At 46.2% G+C, this 21,075-nt stretch overlaps 1 protein-coding gene across 1 annotated transcript in view; it reads right to left on the minus strand.

The window, feature by feature from the left end:
- The window catches only part of PRDM16 (PR/SET domain 16), a 286,725-nt gene that overhangs the window by 174,007 nt on the left and 91,643 nt on the right, over positions 1-21,075 (minus strand). The window contains exon 2 of the mRNA XM_063417376.1: positions 10,246-10,595. Within this exon, the coding sequence (XP_063273446.1) occupies positions 10,246-10,595 (350 nt within the window). The remainder of the gene's footprint in view (positions 1-10,245; positions 10,596-21,075) is intronic.

Raw genomic sequence — 21,075 nt, forward strand, 5'->3', positions numbered from 1 at the left:
TCACCACTTACGGTCATTTACAGCTTACATCCCAGCAAATCCAGAAGGTGTCTGATGAAAAAGAGGGACCAGCCAAGCATCTTAATCCCCCTGTTCATTCATGCTCTCTGTAATGTTCTTTCAGGCCTCTGCTGAGAGACTAGGCTGAAATGAAGGCTGATAAATTAGTCTGGAGGGAAACAAGGCAGATTCTGCTTGTAAAAGGTCATTCCAACTTTGTTCTGGGTGAGGGTTTATCTTGACTGCAGCTGCGACAGACAATGGCCGGGGCCTAAACGGCAGAAATCCAAGCTCTGCTCACGAAATTACTGTGCTGATAAGGGAGAATGGGCTTCAGGGAGATCTAAATGGGAAAAGGGAGGTGGGGGACAAGGGTGAGGTATTTTTTGAACAGGCTTGAGCAGGGATGGCACAGTGAGGTGAAGGAGGAAAGCAGGGCGCTGTCCGGGAGGGAAGGAGCAGAGGTAAAAGGGGGAAAGAACCTCCTGTGTGTGCTCAGTTTTACATCCACGTGCATCAAAATTCTAATTGGGGATGCTCTTAGCAATTATTGAGGGCATGTGTATAAAAATTCTAACTGGGGATGCTCTTAGCAATTATTGAGGGCATGTGTATAAAAATACTAACTGGGGATGCTCTTAAGAGTTATTGAGGGCAGGCCCAGGGTGCTCTGACATTCTGCTTTCCTCATGAACCCACAGATTATTTCATTTTCAGGGTGATTCCAGCTCTGGGAAATTGGGAGGGAACCTTGCACAGGCAACAGGTAACACTCTGCACCTTGGGAGGGAACACACACAAAATTCCCCAGCAAATTCCCTGCAAGAGCAGGGCTGGGGGCTAGAAAACAGCAAAAAAAAAGAAATTCAGGAGCTCCTTCTCCCCGAGGGAGAGAAGCTGCTGCAGTAACATCACTGCCCAGGCAAAGGGAGAGGCAGAGGAGGGGAAAATGAATGAACCAGGGGAGGAAAAGGAGCAGGAAATGTCATCACATCCTCGCAGGGCCCAGCTGAGGGAAAGGTCTGGGTGCTACCCGGGCATGAAGGGGCTGAACCTGGAGCAGGCAGGTTGTGAAACACCAAACACAGAGGGGGCTCTGGCAGGTCAGGGCTGCACCGCTCAGGTATCGCTCCCGGGACAGGCAGGGATTTATTTCCCCAGCAACACGTGGCCAAGTGCAGCCAAAACAAACCCCACCAAGGAGACTGGGTGAGAACACTCCTCAGTGGAAAGCACTCGTTTTCTTTAATAATTTATTGGTGACTTTGTGGGCAAAGAGAGTAAATGATGGCGAGTTGTGACGAGCCACCCTCCAGTCTGAGAGATGGAGGAGTCTCCTTTGTGGACACGTCCCACTGGAACCTGCACATCCCACTGGAACCTGCACATCCCACTGGAACCTGCACATCCCACTGGAACCTGCACATCCCATCAGTGCAGACACACCAAAGGCTCACAGCCACTGTCACCCCTCTGATTCCAGCTCCACTCGGGCCTGGAGCTGAGACCCCCCTGCCTCCAGCCCAGGATCCAGCAGGGATTGGGCCTGGAGCTGCTGGAGAGGGTCCAGAGGAGGCTCCAGGATGATCAGAGGGATGGAGCAGCTCTGCTGGGAGAGAGCTGGGATTATCCAGCCTGGAGAACAGAAGGTGACCTCATTGTGGACTTTCCAGCATCCTGGAGGGAGCCGACAAAAAATACGGAGAAAAAACTGTTTACAAGGGCCTGGAGTGCCAGGAATGGCTTCAGACTGAAAGAGAGTAGGGTTAGATTAGAGATCAGGAATAAAAATCCTCTCTGTGAGGGTGGGCAGGCCCTGGCACAGGGTGCCCAGAGAAGCTGTGGCTGCCCCTGGATCCCTGGCAGTGCCCAAGGCCAGGCTGGACGGGACTTGGAGCAAACTGGGGTAGTGGAAGATGTCAAGGGTGGAATGAGACGGGCTTTAATGTCCCTTCCAACCCTTCCTAGGATTCCAGGAATTTGTTGTCTGTTTGCTCTGAGGACAGAGGGGACCAGGAAATCAGGAGAGCTGCACAACCCAGCCAAGGTGGAGATTTTACAGGGATGCCTCACAAAGCAGCTGTGCCTCAGTGACCACTTGAGGAAGAGAGCTTCCCAGAATAACTGGGAATAACTCTTCCAAAGACACCCCCACCCTCTGGAAATGCCCCTCCCACCCCAAGGGCCAATTCCCCACCTTGCCTGACCCCAGGCCCTCCTCCTGCAGCCCTGATTCTTCCATTCATGTTTCTAAAAATGACTCAAACTCAGCTTCACACCTTCCCTGGACAAGCAGCCCTTGTTCTGCAGAGCTGGGCTCCCTCAGGATGGCCCCGCTGTGCACAGGTCCCAGAGCTTTGCTGGGATGGAACAGAAAGAGGAATAATGAACACACAGAAAGGGGAATAATGAACACACAGAGAGAGGAAAGGGTGAATAATTATGTGTAATAATAATTTGCTGTGTTAGCAAGTGAAGGACCGAGTCCACCCATGTCCCACTCCTTTGGAAAAAGCAATAGACTCAACCCTTCATTTCCATCCCTAAATAAAACAAAACTCCCTGGCCTTTCCAGAGCCAAACAAGAAGCAACTGAAGTGCCAAAATGTGTGAAGTCCTAAACCCCAAACAAAGTTAGTCTTGCTACATTTACCAGCTCTCCAGGTCTGTGGTGCTGCTCTGTATTTGCCATGGGAAGAGGAGGACGGTGCCAAATTATGCAGAGAATGTGATTTTCCCGTTCTTTAAAAGTAATTAACGCAACATTTTACTTGGAAAAATTCTCTGTTGGTACTTCTTGCACCGCACAGATTGAGGTAAAGAGATTTAATTTAGGACTTGCAGGCTTTAGGATTGACCAGGAGCTCAGATTTACTGAAGGGTTTGATGACCCTGACACATCCCTGGATCTCACCCTGGAGCCCTCAGTGTCCCAATCCCACATGAAAACCTCTGAGCAGTGAGGAGCACGAGGCTGACTCCCAAAAAAACCAGCAGCCTCCTGAGTGCCTCATCCCAGCAGCCTGAAAACCCCAAAATGAGCCATTTTGCATCTCTCCCACCTTCCCAAAGTGCCTCTGAGAGAGTCCCCAGGGCGCTGCCTCCTTCAGAGTACATTTATGTATATTTATGGGTTCCCTTATTGATCATTTCCTTTACAAAACCCCTCTGTGCTCCAGGCTCCAGCAGCCAGGCTCTGCTGGGAGCTGACAAAACCCAGGTGGAGTCTCTCTGTAGGTTAAAATTCCACAGGGAAGAAGCAATGCCTTGACTTCTGCAGGGCTTTTGACAATGAAAAAATCAATTTTTCAAACCATTGTGGTCGCCACTGAGCTGTTCATGGGGTTTTTTCTTTTTTCTTTCCCCTTTTTGAACGCGTGGCTGATAAAATATTGCTTCAGGAGCTGGTATTCAGGGATGGCTCTCGAAGACGAAAGGAAAATATTTATTTCCTTTTTCTGCTTGTGAATCAGAATGTTCTATTTAAAGAAAGTGCCCTCTGCCGGATTGCTCATGAGTTATTACCCCTTATGGAAATAAAGGAGAAATATCTGGAGGTATTCTTAGTCATTCCCTTCCCCTGTCTCTTCTTTTTTTCCCTTAATTCCTTATATACCCATGTTTTAGCCAATGCCTAAGATAGAGCAACTTATCTTGGCATTCTTGGGCCTAAAAAAGGCTTTACTCCCTTAACCCTGGCACTGAGGCATCTGGGGAAATGTCCAAAAAATGGGACAAATTTCAGCCGTTTCACTTGGATGCCAGAAGGTGCCTTTTTCACTTTTATCCAGGGTGGAAATTATTAAATTAACCCCTCCCAAAAGGTGGAGCTGTAGGCAATGGGGTCTCTCCTGTGATTCCAGCAGCTTCCTCCTCTCAATCCCAAGCCAGTCCTTGTTCCTCCTGACATGGTTTTAATTCCAACCATAGGGAACAGCCCAGTAATTCCCAGCACCTGGATCTGACCCTTCCCCTCCCTCGTGTTGGTCCCCTGACACCAGAACAAAGCCCAAATCCTGCAGGAAAAATGAAAATATTGATGCTCTCCCAGAGCTGCTCCCTGGGAAGGGGATGGAACTGAGATGTACCAAGCTGAGCAATCCTTGGCCCAAAAATCTCATTTAAATACTTAAATTAGTTAAAATTATTAGAATAAAAATTAAATATTTAAAATATTTAGACGTCAGGAACTTGTTTTTCTTTCTTGAGATTAATTTTTTTTCCACTTACGCTCTTTTTGGTCCAAAGAAAAAGTTCCTCTGCAGTTTTATATCCATGTGTATAAAAATTCTAACCGGGGATGCTCTTAAGAGTTATCGAGGGCAGTCCCAGGACATTCTGGGACTGAATCTGACATTCTGCTTTCCTCATGAACCCACAGATTATTTCATTTTCAGGGTGATTCCAGCTCTGGGAAATGGGGAGGGAACCTTGCATGGGCAACAGGTAACACTCTGCACCTTGGGAGGGAACACACACAAAATTCCCCAGCAAATTCCCTGCAAGAGCAGGAAAACAGAAAAAAAAAAAAAGAAATTCAGGAGCTCCTTCTCCCCGAGGGAGAGAAGCTGCTGCAGTAACATCACTGCCCAGGCAAAGGGAGAGGCAGAGGAGGGGAAAATGAATGAACCAGGGGAGGAAAAGGAGCAGGAAATGTCATCACATCCTCGCAGGGCCCAGCTGAGAGCCCCTCAAGAGACACGAGGAGCTTTGGGGATTTCTTTACTCAATTTAAGGACTCACACTCCTTTCAGCATCTCTGGCTGAGACAGGACAGGCAGGAACTCGCTGCTTCAGCTGGATCAGCTTTTAAGGGGAAAGGAAGGAATTCCTGTATTATCTGAGCTGGGAAACATCACAAAAACCATCATAATTCAAGCAGCTCTTCCTATTTAAATATATTAATATTAAATATATTTTTTACTATTTTAATATTGTATATTTAATATTATATTTATAATATTAAATCTATTTAATAGTCTATTTAGCAATATAATTTAAAAATATTTTTTAATTTTGAGTATATTTTTATATATTTACCACTCAAGGAAACGGAATATAATTCTCCTCCCAGCATTTAAGGCCAGTCACATAAAGTAAATTTCCCTTGGCACTTAGGAGTATTTCTAGAAAACAGAGAAAAAAAAAAAAAGACCCCCTGCTAAAAATTTGAATTTTGCAGGAATAGGGTCACTGCTGTGAGTCAGGGACACTTTAAAGTGTGCTCAAAACTCAGCAGTTTTCCCTGGCCCAGATGTGGAGCCAGAACTCTGCTCCATCTTCAGCTGCTGCCTCCTATTTTTCCCCCAGTTATTTGTCTTCCATGGGACAGGCTCTACCTTTCCCCACTCCAAGTGGGAAGTGAAAGAACTTATTTATTTTTCCTATATAAAGGAGCAGCCTGGCTCTGACCCTTCAGCTGAGAGGAGTCTTTGTGCTTCAGCAAATAACCTCTCTTAAAACATAAATTAAAATACAAATTAAAATATAAATTAAATATGAACTAAAATATAAATTAAAATATAAATTAAAATATAAATTAAATACAAATTAAAATACAAATTAATTAAAATATAAATTAAAACTAACTGCCTTTATCACTGGTGTTTACCCTGTGAAGCAAACTGAGCTCAAACCACGACTGCTTCCAGATCTCCCACGATCCAGGTGCTAAATTTCCCCCCAGGATGAGATTCCCACTCTCCTCTCAATTAGGAAAATTAACAGCGCCGTGATAAATACCCCTACTTATCCAAAGCGCCCGAGATCGTTATGTAATTATTTTATTTTCATTTTCCTGGGGTCCTGGAGGCCGTAAAGCTCAAACACGCCGTGATTTATTCGGGGTGCTGGGAGCTCCGTGTCAGCGTCGGGGGGGAACAGGAGCAGGGGAAATGCAATAATCACACTCAATAATCACAGGGCTTTTAGGTGGGGTGGTGTCCTTTGAGGCACACACACACAAAAATAAAAAATAAAAATAAAAATAAAAGGTGAAATGACACGATCAGCACAGCAGCGTCAGGGAATGGGGGAAACACCCACCAGGTCCTGCACAGGAGCCCATTCTCACATCAGTGACACATTTTGACACAAAATGTGCCCTCAGTGAGACATTTTCCAGCCCCCAAAATGTCATTTGACTTTTTTTTTTAATGCAGAAATCAGAAGGAACAGAAGCACGTCCTGTACTACCACAAAATCAGCGTTTTCTAGCAAACCTCTTGTGCCAAAGGCAGAAATATCATTGAAATTAAGGAGCTGATGACTGCTAAAAATAAACAAACACAAATCATCCCTGGGAGGGGCTGGGGGCCAGGATTGACACATTTATTTATTTTTATGAGACGTGAGTGAATCACTCGCTGCCATCCCTCATCCAAAAAGCCTTTGAATGATAGGTGTGGTTCGATTCAAAGAAAAATTTTAAGACATATCCCAGAAAGCAAAGCAGGAGGCCAGACACGAGGCTGTGCTGCAGATAAGGCAGGACACGCGTTCAAACCATCACCACCCAGCCCTCCTGCCTGCCTCAAAGGAAAAACCCCTGTGATAAAGATAATTACGCATCTTTTTCCAAGGTACGGCAGATAAAACACGGCATTCTGCTTTCCCGTGGGTGTTTGGGGCTGTCAGTAAATGAGGGTGAAAGTTTCAGCAGGTCAAGGAGTTCTGATGGAAACAGGGCTGGCCCTGCCTCCAAACACAAACTTAATTTCCTGAGGACTTTGAGGCACAGCTCACTGCTCTGTTCCATTTTCATTTTCACAAATCTGCCCTTACTGAGTTTAAAAGGAGAAAGTTTTCTGCAGTGGTAATCCTTGGGCAGAAGAGAAGGATCCATCCTCACATCAAAGCCATCAGTGGCACATTTTCCAACCCCCCAAATGTTGTTTGATATTTTTTTTAAATGCAGAAATCAGAAGGAACAGAAACACATCCTGTATGACCACAAAATCAGCATTTTCTAGCAAAACTGAGACGGTGTTGAGGAATGGCCACTTTGCAGCCAATTCCACTTGTAGTGAACTCCCAGTTTAGTCAAAGCCTGGCAATAAATTTCCTGTGATGAAGGGCAAGAACTTCTTGTGCCAAAGGCAGAGAAGTTGTTCAAATTGAGGAACTGATGACTCCTAAAAACAAACAAACACAAAGACCAGGTTTTCAGAGTTTGGGGACTGAGGTGTGCACAAAAATGGGATTATCAAGACCATAACCTACAGGAAATGAATTGAGAAATATGAATAGAGAGGAGTGTGAAGAACAGGCATCATTCCTGAAGTAAATTCCTAATATGAGAGGCAATTCACATGGAAGATATTCAAATTTGCCATAACAAGGAGCTGTGTGGAAGCCTTACACCAGCATTCAACCCACAGGTCACTGCATGACAAAATTACAAATTCCACAGAAATACCGACCCAAAAAAGCAATGTTAAACTGCAGAAGGAACATTCCTTGTGATCCTACAGATCTCAGATTTATTGAACTTATCATCACTGAAATAAACAGCACATGGAACCAAAACCCAACAAGTTCCTGAGTGACAAAAAACTTCTCCCCTTTCCCTCTTTTTTCACTCTTTGCCCATTTCCTGCTGCTCAAATTTATGAGCAGAGGATGCAAACACATCCCAAGCTACCATTTCCTAATTTGCCATCAGGTAGAGCTACCCAAAACATCCCAAGTCACAATTTGCCATCAGGCAGAGTTACCTAGAACATCCCAAATTACCATTTCCCAATCTGCCATCGTGTGGAGCTCCCTAGAACATCCCAACTCACAATTTGCCATCAGGCAGAGCTTCCTAGAACATTCCAAGGCTTTCCAACCCTCCACCCCCAGGGAAGGGCTCACACACCAACACCCAGCAGACGGAGCTTATTCCATGAATTCCTGTCCAGCACATGAAGGGATTTGTGGATGTTGCTCCCCAGTGAAATTCTGGAAGCACTTACTGGAAACAGACCCCTGAAATGTCTTTAAATACTTTGGGAAATGGGAAAATTCCAGAGGTGTCTGCAGGACGATCAGAGGGTGTTGGGGTGGGTTTGAGGACACCTGAGGGAGGACAAGGCCCTTCCTTCGAGGTGTGAAATGTCCCTGCCACAGAGGGGACAAAGGGACGCCGCCGGCATGGGAGAAGTGCCCGCAGAGGGGAAGTTTGCCCAATTACACCACAAAAACAAACACAATCACAAAGTCAACGGGAATTGATAAATGCAGCTGCTATCAGAGCACGCAGAGCAGTGGGGATGTGAGGAACCTTTCTGAAAATCAAGAGTGTAAATATCAACTTTTATCAGAGTTATGAAACACGAGGACAGTGTTTTGCCAAGGTCATAGAAAAAAAGAGTTGCATCATTCGGCTTCTGCCAGCTGATGAGGATTGCATGTTTTTCCTAAAAATCAGCCTTAAAACAAAACAACAAGCAAAAGTATAAACTGAAACAACAAATGCCACCTATCAATAATTGGGTCAGAAAAAGAGGATTCATCTTTCACATTGCAGCCTACAAATAATGAATATGGCATATTCCTAGAGGAAAATTATCCTTATCTTCAGACACCTGGAAGTTATCAATACCTTCCTCAGGAATCTCGAGCCCCTCACACCTACAGCCCCCCTGAACCAGACTAGGTATTGCCAGTAAAATAAAAGGGATTTTTTCCCCCCAAAACCCCAATTTCTGATGCTCATACAGTAATACCAATCAAATATTTTGCAATGATATTCACAATTGAAGCCAGCACCAAGAGGAATTTCTGAGGGATGTCATTGGAGGAGAGAGAGGGGATCAAAACTCAGCTGAATTTCCTTTTTTTCCATGCACTAGGATAGAAGGAAAAGGAAACTCTCAGCTCAGTCATTCAACCAAACTCTGATTTTAGCTCTTCAGACACTTCCTACTGCAGAGCAACAAAACACAATTGAGTCTCGTTCTTAAAGCAGGAGGTTTTTGCTGTTTCCTGCACTTCAGACACATTGAAAAAGTAAACAAAACAAACACATCTGGACCTGCTTCTCTGGGCTTCGCTGGGTCTCACTGCTCACTGATTTTTGACTTCACAATCAAGAGTGGAAATACAATCAGAGACAATTTAAACTGTTAATGCTTCAGCCTGGCCTTTCTGACCTCTGTTTCTAAGAAAACAGGGTTCTGTCACTGCACTGGTGCCTTTCTCCTGGGAAAACCTTACAGTTCCAGCCCTCAGCTGCTTCCCACGCTGGAAATCCTCCAGGACTTTGTGAACCAGTTCACCCCAGTAGTGGCTGATGGAGAAAATGGGGCTGATGGACAAAATTCACTGCTTCACCCCGGGAAAAATGAGGGAAAATTCAGCTCCCACTTTTTGGGATGGGCCTCATCTATCCTACAGCAAAATCCTGCCAGGAAACCTCTCTGCCCCCCCTGCCCCAGACACAGCCTCTCTTCCTCAGGACAGGAGCCAGCAGCTCCCAGGGCAGCAGGGGATGGGATTTGGGATGGGCACTGGGGCTAGAGAGAAGGAATTATATATTGGATAATGGACCCTGGGATAGGACTGTGAGCACAGAGCAGAAATCCCACGATACACTTCACTGTTAATGAACATTTCAGGATAATTATGGATTTAGGTATTCTCTAATCAAGAATACGGGAGCAGAAGAAGCTCAGATGATTCTTGGGACAAGCCCAGAAAAGCAGGAAGAAAGATAAGATGGGAACTGTGGGACAGGGCATTTTTCCTGCTGAAGGCTGGGTTTTGTTCAGCGCTTGGGCAAAAATGACTTTCACACTTCCCCATCTTTGCTGCAGCGCAAGAACTCGAGAACATCGGGGCTGTTAATGGGTACATGCTATTTTTCCCTGCCCAGTTAATAATGCCTGCACTGCTGACACGGGCTGGGAGTCAAAGGTAACACCCCCAACCACCAAACATGATGCGATTAATCCCATTCCCCTCCACGCGACAACTCCCGAACACAATTTGGAAATGACAAGCACTTGATGAAGTGACCCGACATCATTCAAAAAACAGACTTCCAAAACAGCGCTCCAGCAGTTCTTGTGGCCCCAAGAAGCGAACTTAAAAGGGGATTTCTGCTGATTTTTAAATCCTTCAGGTGATGGGGGTGGGAAGTTACTCAGGGAAACACGGCATCAGCAAAGTCACCACCTCTGTCCCCAGGCCTCAGTCCAGCTCCACGAACACTTGGCAGAGAAGACAAAGGAATGTGGTGCCCACATTCCACGCGCTTACCTCCCATCCAAAGTTTGTTTCCTTTAATGTGCTCCTCTGTACTGCCATATAGGGTCCAAATCTTTCCCCAACTTCAATCTTCTTTTTGGCCCAAATCCCTAGCCCTGCCCCTGGGACCGAAGATTCTCTGAGTTCAAAATCTGGTGGGATTGGAATGTCATCAGGAATGTAGACGGGAGCTTCATAGGGTGAGCCCTCCTTGGGAGTGAAGTCCTCACTGGTGGGGAAGGGTGACGGAGGTCCCACAGGGATGGGGGACATTATACTGTCCTCAGTTTCCTCCTCTGCGCTTTCGCCAGCAAGGAGATCGGGGTCGGTCTCGTACATATTATTTACAATCTCGCTGTCACCTAAAAGGGGAAACAGCAGAACAAAACACACTGAGATACTCACGTGAACATTGGTTAATCTCTCCCTGGGACAAAGTTTCGCTAAGCCGAGCTCGCTTTCATTTGTTTAATTTTATTTTTTTATTTGATTTATTTTTTATTATTTATTTTATGCTTCTAAAAGGTAAAAGCCTCCCTGGAGGAGCTCAGGTGGAGCTGAGGAAAGGACAGTGATAATCACGGGGTGCTGCAGAGGGTAGGGTGAGGCTCACTGCAGCCTGGTGTGATCTATGGGATCAGGGCTCCTCTGCTCTTTGCACTTGGGTTTTGGAAAGAGGGAAGAAAACACAGAAGAAGTGGTTGAGGTTCTCTACAGCCACTTCATGCTTAAGTGGCTTGGTGTGTTTTGTGAAAGGGGGACAAAAAATAAAATTTAAAAAATTTAAAAATCCAAATTTGGCAAGAAGTGCCTGCCTGGTGGTGAGTGTTGCTGCTCAGTGTGAGCTCCCGTGGGGCTGCCAACCTCAGCCAGGCACCCCTGCAGGTGTAACAGAGCATCACTGCTCTGAAATCACTGAATCCTGGAGTGCTTTTAAGGGACCTTAAAACCATCCAGTGCCACCCCTGCCATGGCAGGGACACCTTCCACTGTCCCAGGGTGCTCCAAGCCCCATCCAACCTGGCCTTGGGCACTGCCAGGATCCAGGGACAGCCACAGCTGCTCTGGGCACCCTGTGCCAGGGCCTCAGAACCCTCACAGGGAAGAATTCCTTGCCAATCTCCAATCCAGCCCTACTCCCTGTTAGTTTGAAGCCAATTCCCCCTTGTCCTCGAGTGAAAACCCTGGACACACAAAGGGCAAAAAAGTTTGGGGATTTTTCCAAGGGGAATCAATTCCTAAGCGAGGCCATTCACGTAATGAAAACGGAGCCTCCTCATCCAAAAAGCAAAAAAAGGGTGGTGGTGGTGGAGCAGCACAACGCGAGAGGGGGAAAGAAAAACACAATTTGTCACCCAGCAGAAGTAGCTGGAGCACTTTGAGGGCGGATTTGTCCTGTCTCCACCGGCCAGGGGCGTGCTCGGGAGCTCCCACCACGATGACAAACCCAACAAGCGCCGCTTTGTGGGCGCTCCCGCGGGGCACAGCCGGTGCCTGACCCCCGGTGTCACCAGGGGGGAGCAGCACCCCACCAAAATCACACTTTTCACTGGCTCCCAGCTAGGAACCGTCAGGGAAGAATAGCTGGAAAAGCACGGCTCGACTCGAGGTATTTATAATTCATCTCCCTGCTAACCTCAGAATGCACCTTCTGTCTGCAAGACACATCTCCCCCTCTATTTCTTTTTTTTTATGCCTAATAAAGATTTTCCTGAGTTCATGCCTAAGAAACCTGGTGGCAGGCTCGACTAAAGAGGAGGATTTTGATTCCTCTGCCAACTTTTTTTTTTCCTCCAGCTTTTGGAGAACAGGGAGCTGCCTGCTGCAGTTGACATGGGTTTCCTCTGCTAGAAAGTGCAGCCCTCCCTACTCAAACATGCCACCAGAACCAAGCTTTCATGAACATGAGGTACTCCATCACCCTGAAAATATTTGTGGTTGCAGTAAATGTTTTCTCGCCCGGTATTAGCAAGTCAAATTATTTTCTGCTCTATGATTAGCCTCTTTTGCACTTAAGGAACAGGAATTCCAACTGAGTTGAAGAGCAAAACTGGGTTTCTTGGAGCACGACCTGTGAAAATTTCCAGAGGATACAAGTAAAGTATAAAGGTGCCTTACTACTGAACACTGTTAATTTAATTTCTTCTATGGGACAACCAGGGCAGTTCTGATTGAATTTTAATTTACAGTGAAGCTGATCCTTTATCTGACTGACCTCATATTTCAAGAGGCATCATCAGAAGATAGGTAAATGTGTCTTTTCAGTTGTTAAATGACCAGGGACAGTCAACAGGCACAAAATGACAACAAAACAACAATTTCAGGTCATGATAGGTCTGATACCAGAGAGTCCAGGTGGCATCTGTGGGAGCAGAATCCCAGCCAGGGAGATGTGGGAATGCCGGGTTCCTCAGCACAACCCAGAGCTGAGATCAACAAATTGTACCCAGCACTGGTTAACAGCCAGAAAATCCCAGCTGTGCCCAGACCTGGCCCTTTTTTTGTGCAGTCCAGGTGGATTTCACAGAATCTCAGAATCACTGAGGTTCAAAAGACCTCCAGGGTCATCAAGTCTGAGTTGTGACCCGTCCCCACCTTGTCACCAGCCCGGGGCACTGAGTGTCACCTCCAGGCATCCCTTGGGCATCTCCAGGGATGTGACCTCCCCTTCCAATGCCTGAGCTCCCTTTCCATGGAGAAGTCCCTGCTGATGTCCTCCTGAGCCTTCCCTGGCCCAGCCTGAGGCTGTTCTCTCTCCTCCTGTCCCTGTTCCCTGGGAGAAACCCCGACCCCCCTGGCTGCACCCTCCTGCCAGAGCTGTGGAGAAAAAGGGTCCCCCTTGAGCCTCCTTTTCTCCAGGCTGAGCCCCACAGGTGGGGGAGCTGCTCTTCCCCACAGGCTGTGTTCATTCCAGGGATTTGGGGCAAATCTGACAGCTGGGGTTCAGTTTTGATTATTCCACAGAATTTTCTAGATTGTCCCCGCTGAACCACTTCTCACCCTTTATAGGGCTCCTCTCAGCTTTACCCCAGACATTCCACTACTGGTTAAGTTTAAAAAAATACATTAATTAAAAAAAAATAAAGCAGAGAACATCTTGTTTTCCAGGAAAAATCCCCAGCTCTCCTGAGCTCCATCCCAACCCAGCTGGGGACCGTGGAGAGCTGGACGTGGTGACAACGGTGACAACCAGGCTGTCCCACATCTGCCCCTCTGGAAAGCCTGCCTGGGTGAAAAGCAGCACAGAAATACAACTTGACCTTATTGTTGTTGTCATGAAACTAAAATTAGTCCCTCAAAGCTCCCTGGCGAAATGACTCGATAAAAAGGCTCATTGAAAGGTTGTTTCCACAGATAATCAGATATGGGCAGACGCTGAAAATCTGTGTGACACCAATGAGGGGCTGGCAACAATGAGAGGGATGGTTCAGTGGTGGGGAGAGACCTCATGAATAATCTATTTAGCAGCTGTAATGAAAGCAGGAGCAAGGCTGATGTTAAAGGGGATGGTGGTAGGCGAAATGATGCGTTAGGTTTTGGGGTGGGTTTGTTGTGTTTGGGCTTTAATATGTTTATTGTTATTTTTGTTATTATTATTGTCATTATCCCTGGTTTAATTATTGTTGTTGTTGTTGTTAGATGTCTAATTCTGCTGTGGAAATACCCAATTATCTGAAATTAGTGCATTTTTTACACTCACAGATTGCAAAGAGCTTCTTTGACTTCTTCACTGGGAACACTTAAAGAACATCCCAAGAATTCATTTCTATTGGGCAGGCAGTGCCTGATCACCAGCACGATCCTGAGTTTCACTGACCTGGATAATTCAAAATTTGTGTGAAACCCATGTGTTTTTATTTTCCAAGCAAGGAGGAGAATGCCAGGCACCCCTGAACTCACACTTTGCCTCCAAACCTGGAGCCTCGGGCCCAAAGGAAGTACCCAAGCAGAAGAGTAGAAAATACAAATATTCACAGAGAACTTGGACTTTGTAGCTGACAATGGAAGCACACAGGCACGGAGCAACAGGTGCTTTTTCCTTAGGGATTAACTGGGTGTTGGAAGGGTTTTTACATCATTATCTAAACTTTGTGGCTCATTTCTAGCTGTGAGTTTAAAATGACATGTGAGTGTTAAAACCTCAGTGCTGTCTAGAACTGATTGTTAAGTGGTTATTGTAATGTATAATAATAATAATATATAAATTATTATCAGGAAAATATTCATTAGGCCAGGACTTCCCTGGGATTTGTTTCCATTTTCTGGCTCTACAGGAAGAGCAGAGGGATGACCTCAAACACATTTTTCAGCCCAAAGAGGGACATCACCATCACCTTTACAGCTCCACGATGTCCTGAGGTCCCTGCACTGAGAGGTTTTCCTTTAGAAACATTCCCCAGGGAAGAAAACAGAACCAAACCTAACAGTTCCTGATGTAAAGGCTGGGGAGGAAGAAGGCAGATAATATCTGAGCACTTTGAGCAGTATCTTGAGGGGCGTTGAGCAACCTGGTCTGGTGGGAGCTGCTCATGGCAATGGGGTTGGAATTCAATAATTTTTGAGGTCACTTTGACCCAAGGAATTCTCTGATTCCATAATTCTTTACTCCACATCTCCAATAAATTAAATCACCTGCATTTCTAACTCTGGGGTGACAGGATTCTGTCTCCATTTCTGTGGACTCACACCAAAAAGTAAAAGTTATTTTTCTGATCCCTTTGTAGGCCAGAGGAGCTGGATCAGATCATCCCAACACAGCCCTGCTCAACCAAGAGGGAAATATTCCCATTAAGGATGTGCTGACAGGGTTCATCACCTCGGGATGCTGTGCTGCTCATCTCACCTGAATCCAGGTGAATTCTGAGGAACACCTGCCCCCCATCCTGCCTAAATCCATCGGGAATTCTGCAGGAGCCTCGCTGCCCATCCCTCTGTCCCTGCACAGGGCAGGAGCTGACAGCAGGCACAGCCCAGGGCTTGGCAGACACCCCCCAAATCACAGCAGGGCCTTGGAAAGCCCGAGGAGCCCCCACCCCAAAGTGCCTGGAGCACAGAATGATCCCAGTGGTCAGATTGCCACCTGATGGCCACAGCTGAAATACAATAGGAAATCCCAAATCCAGGCCCTGCTCTGCTGAATCTGCCGGGCAGGACCAGCCCAAAAATCCACCATTCCCTCAAGGTGGTGGGAACTGTTGGTGTCAGTCAGTTCTGGATCCAGTCCTGGCATTCCTGAGCACTGTGAGTCTCTAAATCCCACATGAAATGAGAAGAAATGAGAATTATCCCTAAACTTTCACCCTCCTCATGGATCCACACATTCCTTCCCAGGCTTTTCTCCCTGCTGGATGCAAACCTGAACCTGCAGACAGGGAAATGCCTGGATTCCCAGAGGGATCTCATTTCTGGGTGCTACAAACACCAGCCACGCTTTTCTTTAGCCTTGTGTGAGGAGAAAAATGTCCCTTTGTGGGTTGGATTGTGCAACAGCCTCTCTGGAAGATTGTGTGAAATACTTCTGCCAGAAAAGATGCAAATTAGTGACAAAATGTCATGAGAGGATGGGGCTGAAGCATTAAATGCTTCAAGGTCATAGAAAAATGGCTTTTCCCCCATGCATGGACAATATTAATGAGAATGCTGTCAGGAAAGGACAATAAACAGTTTAAGATTCTCAAGCCCACCACCCAATTTCTTCATCCCACTCCCTGCAAGAACATTTCTCCTCCATCTCCATCCTAGCTGCTCTGGGATTTACAATATTTTCTGGTGGATACTGATCTGAAATCAACACATCCAGCCCCAAACCTGAGCCTGGCCACGAGGAACCCCCTGGGACCAGGTCCTCAAACTGCAGAGGATGCTCTGAGAGCTTCCCCATCAGCTCTGACTGCTGCCAGAGCCAGGGGAAATTCTGCTTTAAGTGACCATTGGGAAATGTCGTTTTATCTCTTTCATTCACTCATGAAACCCCTTCATTTTCACAAATTTAACAGTTGAAAAAAGGCTTGGGCAATAAATATCCAGGCAGGGAAGTGGCCACGAGTGGGAAGTGGTTTTGCCCTCTGTGCCAGGGTGCCAAGGGAATGTCACAGGGGCTGTCTGTACCTTTGAGAAATGGTGCTGCTCACACAAACATTTATTTCATTTTTCACTTCATTCAGCACTTCTGCTACAACTCGCTGTGCTTTTGCCAACTTTTCTGAATGTATCTGGAGATACTCAGCTTGGAATTCTACTGTTCTTCCCTTTGGATTCCTCCTGAACCTTGGGCCTTTAGCACCAAGTGACAATGACACACCAAGCACCTCAGATTATTTCTCAGTGGAATAATCCTTCCTTAGATCATATCCAGAGTTTCTCTCTAACACCTGAGAACACCCAAAATGCTACGAGGAAAAGGAATTAGGGCCAATCAAAATGGCTGTGGGTGAGATCTGGTTTTCCCTGTTCCCTGTTCAAGCTGGCACAGTTGTGACAGGACGAGCCCCAGGTCACTGGGTTTGTCGAGCTGAAAAGTTAAATCCCACTAAACAGGTGGGCATGGAAAATTCAGACCCTGCCAACCTCAAATCGTTGGATACTCACTCAGATCTGAGCTGATCCCACAACAAACTCCACTCTCAGCCTGTTTCCCTTAAAACATTCATTCCTTTTCACTCCCAAATACAAAGCACAGAATTTTGGGAATGCCCAAGAAGCAGGAAGATGCTGATGGGGCAAACAGGAGGTGAGTGGTCAGGAGCCCATCCCTGAGGGATCCAGCTGCTCCAAACTCTGCTGGCCCAGCTCCCTGGGCCCCAGTGCCAGCCCCAAACACTCACATCTGCCAGGTTACACACGGAAAATTTGATTTACAGCTGCCATTGAGATGAAATGTGAAGGAGCCACAGGTTTTAGCACATCCCTGTGTAGGATTCCAGACAGGAACAAGCTCTGAGCATTCCCAGCACAGGAACCTGCCCCAGGTACTGCTGAGTCCTTCTCTGCAGCCCAAATCTCTGCAGCTGGGGCTTGAGACAAAATACACAGAACTTCCCTGGGTCTGGCTGGTGCAGAACTGCTGCAGGACACATTAAAAACCCAATTTCCTGCTGAAGAATACTCAGAACTGCAGAGACAGTGAGGGATGAGGCAGCAGGAGGAGGCAGGACGAGTGAAAAGGAAGAAGGACTCCCATAAAAATTAAACCCTCACAAACGCAGCCCTTTCCCATGTTTACTTTGTATATTCATTTTTCAAGTTTCAGGTTTATGCCCTGCTTTGTCTTAGCTGGAACTGCACCTCTCAAGGCAGCTTCAATCCTTTTATTAAAAAGAAACAGAAAGCAGATCCGAAAGGAGCAGCGAGAGCAGATGAGGACTGAGCAGAGTTAATCGGGTGCATTTTTCAATAAACATTCTACAAGCAGTTGCTGCAGAACTTGGCTGTGAGTAGAACAGGTATTAAGGATTTCAAGTGCCTTTGGTTTTAAGCAAAAAAAAAAAAATTAAGTGTTTTCTTTTATTACAGGATTTCTGCTGGCAGAAATGAAGAATAAAGCTCGAAACAGTATTTCAGTGTGTTCCCTAATACCCATTTTCCTCTAGTAAAACCAGCAGGGAAAGTGTCCAAATTACTCTGCTCTAAATGCCAGTATTATATTTCCAGTAAAAGTCTGGTTCAACCAGGCATCAAAAATATTTCCACATAAGATCCTTTCACAATCAAACTCTTTAGAGAATGTTGTTGTTGTTGTTGTGTGTTGTCCGTAAAACTTCGCTTCACCTGATCTCCCTGAATCCACAATTTTGTTTTATATTAGAATTCAAGCTGACATTTTTACAATTTGTGCTATGTCCAAATATTCATTTGATCCATATTTGGATGCAGTCGATAAAGCTGGTTCTTTTAAGCAAAAAAATAAAGTAAAGCAAACCAAAAGCAAAAACGCTTTGCTCTTTTATTATTAAAGGCACTGGAAAAAATATCAGCCTTTGGGATTTCTGTCTCTGAACTATTTATGAGATAAAAGCTCCAGTCAAGTGTCACAGGATATGTACAGTGTATGACCAGAGTGGCAACAAACATTTGGAGAGAATCTATAGAAAATAACAGCAAAAAGAAAAAATCAGGGAAGGAGGAGAGGAAAGCCTGGAGAAAAGCTCCACTCGGTGCAGAAAAATCATCATTGCTTTGCAGTGGTTTGCTTATTTTTGCTCCAAAATCCACCCCCTACCCCCTTTAAAAATCTATAGAAACGCTCCAACCCCGCTGAAAACGCAGCAAAGTGGAACTTTGGAAAGGACCGCGAGGGAAAATCCTCCGCTGGGAGGAACGCTACCTAGTCAGAATAAATAAAGAAATGCGCCTGGGCCGCCTCTCCAAAAACTAACAGCCCGTGCTGGGCATTTCTCTCGGCGCTGGATGTCAGAGAATAAAGCGTTTGTGAGCCTCCAAAAGGAGCCCTGGCCATTGGAATTCACGTCCCTGCCAAGCGGAGGCTTTGGGGCTGTTGTCACCGTCTCATTGTCATTCCGCTCACTGTGGCTTCCCCAGGGTCCCGAACAGGAGCCCTGGCATTATTAACACGGCAGATTAATAGCAGCGGGGAGAGGCGTTTTTAGCAAAACACGCCAAATATTAAAATTAATCCATAACAATTTCCAGTTCCTGACGGGAGGAGCACAAACGTTGAGGGAGGGGAGGGCAGAACGGGGACAAGGTGCCCACAGAATTGGGAATGAAAGGGGAGCAAGGGAATCAATGCAGGGCACAGGACGGAGCCGTGAGGTGGGTGTCAAAAGCGGGGCTCCATTTTCACAGGCACACATTTGAATGCCACCAGATAAGTTGGATTTGCCTTGCCCCGGCCAAAATAAAAAAAAGAAAAAATTCCGAGGAAGCTCGCTGGTTTTGTAGCGGGGAAGAAAGAGCAGAGCTCTGCAAAAACAGGGGGGAAATATCCTGCATCCTATTTTTGCCCTCCCTAGAAAGGTTGTACTCTGCAAACTCTCAACACTCAGAACACCACACAGATATTTTTTTTAAATTCAAGTCTGTCCACATTTACCAGATTTCTATGTTTGTATTTCAAGCTCTTTGCTACTACCACCCCTCCATTTTAAAGCCAAAAATTCTGTAAAACTTTTTTCCATCTTTTCTAATGTATGAGCCCTATTTTTTTTTTTTTAATTCAGTCTTTGGAAGCCTTTATCATTATTTCACACACTCTTTAATTACAAACAGCACAAGTAGAACGCACGGGGATGTTGCCAAAGAGTTTCCCAAATGCTCCAACTCACAACATCAGTGAAACCAAATCCAACCATTGCAGCTCAAGACCTTTTAGCACAGACCCCACTGGGTCACTGAGCTGAGTCCTCCCGGAGATTTGGACAAACAAATGAGTTTTTCACTCAAAGACACATTTTTGCAGCAGCCTAAATGTTCAGTTGGACTCAGGAATGTTTCTCCCAGAAAGAAGAAGCAAAGATCTGGGTGAAAACCCCTCCTGGCACAGAAGGGGCTGCTCGAGCTCTTCCCCACACGGGGCACACAAAGGGCTCTCAAACACTCGCTGCAGATTTGATCTTTGGGCTGGGCTGGTTTCCTCCCACAGAGGTGTGACCCACAAGGACAAAGCTCCTCGGGATGAATCTGGGCTGGGAGCAAAGGATTGTGCTCAAAAACCAGCTGGAAATGGCTTTCCCACTCCTTATGGGTTCACTCCCAAAGCCCATGGAAATCTCTGGGGTTTTACAGCCAGCCCTGGACTCGTTTCGGGTTTCATTTTATGCTCCCACACATCCCAACCTGCCTAGAGCTCACCAAGCCACAAAATATTTGTATTTTCTCAGTGTCCTGGGCACCTCCTGGGCACCTCACTGATCACATTGTCAGCCCTTCCTTCACAGCCACTCCAAGCAGGAATTACCTGCTGCTTTTTCCCACCAGGAACGGCCCAGGAACTGATGCTGCAGCTTTGGGATGGGCAAAACATTGTGACAACCAGGGACAATGTCACCAACTGAAGCTCAAATGTGCATCTGAATGTGGTGTCTGGGACACATCTGTGACTGCAGCCATGCAGTTGTGTCCATCCAGCCAATTCACATTTCACCTGTCACATCTTGACCACATAAATAAGGAAAATTCAGAGGTCTACCAAGTATTTCCCACCACTGGGATGAGGAGTTCCTGATATTTTGGGAGTAGAACTGAGCTCCTTTCCTTGGCCAAACACCTTTCCCCTGGCTACCAGTGTCCTGATGATTGCGGAAATGTTTAATTACTATGAAAAACGGAATTTTAACTGGGTAATTGATGACAGTAAGGAACAACTGGGGGTGTTAATGCTGCTCTCTGCACAGATCTCTCCATTTCTCCTGTCCCCATCCCAGTTTCAATAAATGTTTGCACTGGGAGCACCTCCACAGTGCTGCTGTTTGGGGCACTTTTCTCCTGACCACTCAAGTGCTCTTTTCTAAGAACAAGAACCCGACAAAGAGCTGAGGGTGTGTTTAATCCTCCTGCTTTTCCCCTCTGCAGTCTATTTACAGCTCACTTCTGACAGAGAAAGTCTCCCAGAGTTTGTCTGCAAAGCGTAGGACAGGAGAGATGGGAGGCTCAACAAACGGCAGTGGGATGTGACACTCCATAAATCCTTCCCCAGCACTGTGGGCAAACCCTGGTACAGGTGGGAGAATCCTGGGAGGATCCCGTCCTCTCCAAAGGAACTTTGCCCAATTCCAGAGAACTCCAGAGTTGTTTTAGACCTACTCATTTCACAACCACAGTCCAACATCCTCCTGGCTTCACCTGACAGATCCGTTCACATCCATTTTAATCTGATTCCACCAG

Source organism: Prinia subflava, chromosome 21 (assembly GCF_021018805.1).
Source record: "Prinia subflava isolate CZ2003 ecotype Zambia chromosome 21, Cam_Psub_1.2, whole genome shotgun sequence".
Classification (NCBI taxonomy): Eukaryota; Metazoa; Chordata; class Aves; order Passeriformes; family Cisticolidae; genus Prinia; species Prinia subflava.